Source organism: Nycticebus coucang, chromosome 5, assembly GCF_027406575.1.
Source record: "Nycticebus coucang isolate mNycCou1 chromosome 5, mNycCou1.pri, whole genome shotgun sequence".
NCBI classification, from domain to species: Eukaryota; Metazoa; Chordata; class Mammalia; order Primates; family Lorisidae; genus Nycticebus; species Nycticebus coucang.
This window is the reverse complement of record NC_069784.1, coordinates 31,432,250-31,437,141: the sequence shown is the minus strand read 5'-3', so window position 1 is coordinate 31,437,141 and position 4,892 is coordinate 31,432,250. Positions and strand designations below refer to the sequence as shown.

General features: G+C 52.5%; 1 protein-coding gene across 2 annotated transcripts; it reads right to left on the bottom strand.

Annotated features, from left to right (window-relative positions):
- Positions 1 to 436: 436 nt before the first annotated feature.
- Positions 437 to 3,853, bottom strand: GPR88 (G protein-coupled receptor 88). 2 transcript variants are annotated; one of them, XM_053592870.1, is made up of 2 exons: positions 1,918 to 3,853; positions 437 to 1,790 (listed from the first exon to the last, which is right to left on the bottom strand). In XM_053592870.1, exon 2 carries the CDS (start codon positions 1,715 to 1,717, stop codon positions 569 to 571), a length of 1,149 nt encoding a protein of 382 aa, XP_053448845.1. In that variant the 5' UTR covers positions 1,718 to 1,790; positions 1,918 to 3,853; the 3' UTR covers positions 437 to 568. The 2 variants fall into 2 exon arrangements, with proteins under 2 accessions (XP_053448845.1, XP_053448844.1); XM_053592869.1 differs by having other exon boundaries at positions 2,174 to 3,853.
- Between the last annotated feature and the right edge of the window lie 1,039 nt (positions 3,854 to 4,892).

Genomic DNA, 4,892 nt, shown 5'->3' with positions numbered 1-4,892 from the left:
ACCCTTTTAAGAATAAAGGACTTGTGGTCTTAATAGAAATTCGCACCGGTGTGCACTGCGTAGTTCCCAGGTTAATGCGCAAAGACTAAATTGCGATGCAGCCATCAGCGGAGACGCGTTACTTTCTAAAATCCCCCCACAGTATTATTCCCTTTGGCTCATGCACACTCAAGGCGCTCCGTATTTAAGACGGTGAAGGTGGGAAGTATTATACGTTATGAAAACTTTTTCCGAAACAAACCGTGTTGAAATAAATTAACCGTTTATTTTAAAACGCCAGTTCGCCAGTTCTTGAAGTCTCTGGTGTTTTGAATTTAAGGTCTCTCTAAAACAGAAACAAAGCGCAGAAACCAGGTGGCCGTCCAAAACGACATGGGTGGGGGCGTGTACAGAGAGGCCTGGGTTCAGGGGTCCCGCTGGGGTCCAGGGCGAGATCTTTGCCCCGCTCGTTCATGGGTTTCGCGGCGAGTCTTTGTTCGGGTAGGGGGTCGCTCAGCAGGGAAGGAGGAGGCGGTGGCCAAGGACGCCGGAAGCTGGGAACCTCCGTCTCCCTCGGACCCCGGAGGGGTCACCAGTGCTGGCCGGCGGCGCGGGTGCCCAGCTGCGCCTGGGACACTGCGGGCACGGCGGTGGCCGCGACGGCGGCGGCCGCAGCGTCGCCGACGCCCGGCAGGACGGAGCGCACGGAGCGGCGGAACTCCTCGTTCCTCCACGTGTAGAGCAGCGGGTTGAGCGCCGACAGGGCGCAGCACAGCAGCCAGCTGGCCGCCTGCACGCCCCAGGGCACCGGCAGCGAGAAGCCGCTGGCCAGGCTCACCCACACCAGCGGCTGCGTGGCCAGCAGGAAGACGCAGCAGAGCAGCAGCACCGACAGGCCGCTGAGCCGCCGCTGCGCGCGCCGCGGCTGCAGCACCGGCGGCAGGGGCTGGGCCTGCTGCGCGGCGCCGCCGGGGCCCGGAGCGTGCGGGGCGCCCGGGAAGGCGGCGGCGGCGGCGGCGCAGCCGGGCAGCTGGTGCAGCAGGTGGAAGTTGAGCACGCTGACCCGCTTGACGCTGACGCGCACGCGGCGCACGATGCCCAGGTAGCAGTGCAGCAGCAGCCCCGTCTGCGCCAGTAGCGCCGCGGCCGCCAGCAGCGCCGGGTAGTGGACGCGCGGGGGAGCCGCGCCAGGCCGCGGCGCCCAGGGCGGGAGCAGCAGCACGAGGCCCAGGGCTAGCGCCCAGGACAGTGCCAGCATGCCCGCCGTGTGGCGCCGCTGGTACAGCGCCTGATAGGTGGCAGGCGCCCGGGTGATGAGCAGGTAGCGGTTCAGAGCCACGAGGCAGTGGGACAGGAGGGACACGGTGAGCCCGAGGCCCAGCAGCCCGCCCCGCAGCAGGCGGTAGCTGCCCCCGGCGCCGTCCCACTCCCCGGGGGGCTCCGGGGAGCCGGCGGGCAGCAGCCCGAGCACCGCCTCCTGCGGCATCCAGAGGGCGCAGACGCTGAGGTCGGCGGCGCAGCCGTTCACGATGAAGGCGTTGCTGGTGGTCTGCAGCTTGCGGAAGGACGACACGAGATAGATGACCATGCCGTTGGCCAGCGTGCCGCCGATGGCCAGGCCCGAGTACAGGAGGGAAACGGGGATGCGCCGGCCCGCCCACGACTCCTCTTCCTCGCAGAGCAGCAGCAGTGACCCCCCGGTGGTGGAGGACGTGGACGCGGAGGAGGAGTTGGTCATTCTGGCCAACTCTTCACACCTCGCTGGCTAGCGTCGCCTTCTTCCAACGCGGCCCATCCTGACACTTGCCTGCCTGCTGGGAGGGTAAAGACATCCCTTCAGCCCTCTGCCACCAACACAAAAGGCTGAAGCGGAATAATGTGCTGGGGGAGGGGGAGTAAGGGAGCTCGAGGAGAACGAGGGTGGCAGATGACAGGTACCTGCCTGAGAAATGTCTCTAGACCTAGGGAAAAGGTCGCCTTGCACTGCACTGGGCAGGCATCAGGGAAGCCCTAGGACGGAGCCACACCAAGAACAGCCTCCTCATCCCTCCTAACACACACACACACACACACACACACACACACACACACACACACACACACAGGAATATTGCCAGCTGGAGTTCCTAGTTTCCAGGAGAAAACGGAGGCATCCCAGCTGGGAAAAATGCCCAGGGAAGGGGATGGAGGGTACCTTGTGTTGGGGCTGGTCCTTAGATGGTGTTGTAGAGAGAGGGATGCCAGGAAATACCTCCTCAGCGACAGCATCTGTGATCCAGAAATCAACAGGAGAAACTCAGCTGGGATCAGTGCCAGGAGCAAGTGCTGGCTTCTCCCAAGCAACATCCACACGCATGGTCCTAGGAAGGAGCCAGCAGCTGTAGGGAGAAGTCTCAGCTGGCACCAGGGCTGCAAGCCCAGGCGGGTGGGCAGGCAGGCAGGCTGCAGCAGCAGAGATTCTTGGCTGCAAGCGCAGAAGCTGAGCTCAAGAGAAGAGCATCCTGTGCTCAAAAGCAAGAGTGGTGGCTGATGTGGTGAACCCACTCGAAGCTCTCTCCTGCTCAGTTATACATCACCCAGGGAAAAGACAGCCTTTCCACGCTTGGCATGAATTATTCAATAGCTTCTAACTTGTAAAAGGAAGAAAAATATCTTGCTCAGAATGTCCTACAGTTAACAAGTTTCTGTCTTTTCTCTCTCCTTCTCTCATTACCTTAGTTTTCATCCTGCTTCATTTTTCTTTCCTTCTGTAGCCCCTCCATTCAATGTTAGAATAAATTTTATATACTCCCAGTGTATTTCATCTTGGCCTGTCGCATTCTAGGAGCAAGATTTTTCTAAGATTTTTCTATACCGCCAATACCTGGCACTGGTCTCTTCACTTCAACATTTTTAGGGAGAATTACTTTACATTCTAATCGAAATTCATCTTTTTCTTTGGTGAAGTGGGACGTGGATAATTATCCAGAGAAAATCCCCACTCCTCAACTTAAATCGTAATTTCAGCTTTTTCTCATCACCAAACCCCTTTCCAGAGTTGGGCTTATGGTTTAGTAATGAAATGGTTAGAAGGTAAAAGTGAAATAGTCAGAAGTTTTAAAGTAGGTGACAGCGGTACATCCAAACAGTGGAATATTATTCAGTGCTAAAAAGAAATGAGCTACCAAGCCATCAAAAGACCTGGAGGAACCTTAAATGCATATTATTGAGTGGAAGAAGCCAGTATGAACAGGCTACGTACTGTTTGATTCCAATCATATGACATTCTGGAAAAGGCAAAACTATGGAGACAGTAAAAATGTCCGTGGTTGCTAGGATTAGGGGGAGGGTGGGATGAAAGGATGCTTAGGGTAGTAAAAGTGTTTATTACAGTTCTATTAACTGTTCTTTTACTGTTCATTACTCATGTAATGGTGGATACATGTCATAAATTTGTCCAAACTCGACAGAATGTACAAGACCAGGAGTGAACCCTAATGTGAACTGTGTACTTTGGGTGATCAAGGACGTATCAATGTACATTTAACAATTGTAACAAATGAACTCCCCCCATGGGAGATGTTGACAATGGAGGAGGCTGTGCATGTGTGGGGCTGGGAGTTGTGGGAAATCTCTGTACTTCCTGCTCAAATTTGCTGAGAACCTAAAATTGCTCTATAATACGAAGTCTGTTAAAAGTAGGTGATGGAGGAAAGCAAGGAGCCAGAATCACACAAGTGAACAACAAAGATGGCTTTTGACTTCAGAACTTTTTATCTTATGATCTGTCCTAGAGATTTACAATCTGATGCTGGAATCTTCTTTGGTCCCACTTCCATGTGGGAAATTTTTCACACAAAACATCCTCTCCACTAAATAATTTTTCACTAGGAAAATCATGTATTTGAAAATGTACCTGGGGGGAAGGGGGGCTGGTGTGCTCCCACCTAATGAGCACAAAGAAAGGGCATATGGCACACCTACTGGAGTGGGACACAACTGCAACGGGGACCTTACCTAACACAAACAGTGTAACCTAATCGTTCCTACCCCCATACTAATCTGAAACTTTAAAAAAATGTTAACTCATCATGGGATATGGTAACATGACCTAGTGGAAAAAATGCCAGGTAGGGTTGCAGGACAGATGGGTTCTCAGCCAGTTGTCCATCGACTGGCCTTGTAATGGATTATTTTCATGATGTCGAATAAGAAGTTTCCACTCAATGACTTCAAGTAACTTTCTGTGAATCCCTATTCAGGAATCTAGCATTTCTTCTCCCTAGTTTTGACACTAGATGTATACTTCTTCCTAATCTGTAAGGTAGTCCTGGATGGCAGGAGTCTTTTCCAGTTTGTCCCTGTGAGTAAGGCTTCAGGATCAAGGTCATAATGCACCTGCTTTGCTTTTCTCTTTCTCTTTCCAAACCAATATGGTTAGTTAATGACTGTTAAGAACTCTGATGAGGGTAAGAGGAAGCACAACTGATGGATTTAGTCCAGTTGGGCTGTACCTAAATGAAACTGGCTGGGGGCAGGAGGACGTTGTCAGAGAAAACCAGTGACTTGCTAGTCAGAGGACTGAAGGCTTACGTATCAAGTTTATTGATGTTAAGGGGCTTTTGCCATCATCTTTTTGCCGGTTGGTCATTTGTCTTTATTGAAGTTTTGAGTACATTAAGTGTAGCACCACTACCGGAGATTCTTCTAGTCATTTATAGTTAAAACTTTTCATTGAAGTAGCTTTTTCTCTGCCATTATTAGTCCTAAAGGACTCTCTGATAGGATGTCACAAGAGGGTGTGCAAATTCCAGATCCTTGGTCCCAGCTGATGCCTCCCCTGTTCCCTGTGAGAATGAGCAGAGTCCTACTGAGGAATTATAGGCCTGGAATTCACACATACTTCTGCCAAGACTGTGTCTCCTGTAGCCCTA

Excerpts from the sequence above, each read along its gene's own strand:
- GPR88 (XM_053592870.1), bottom strand. The coding sequence starts at position 1,717 with ATGACCAACTCCTCCTCCGCGTCCACGTCCTCCACCACCGGGGGGTCA.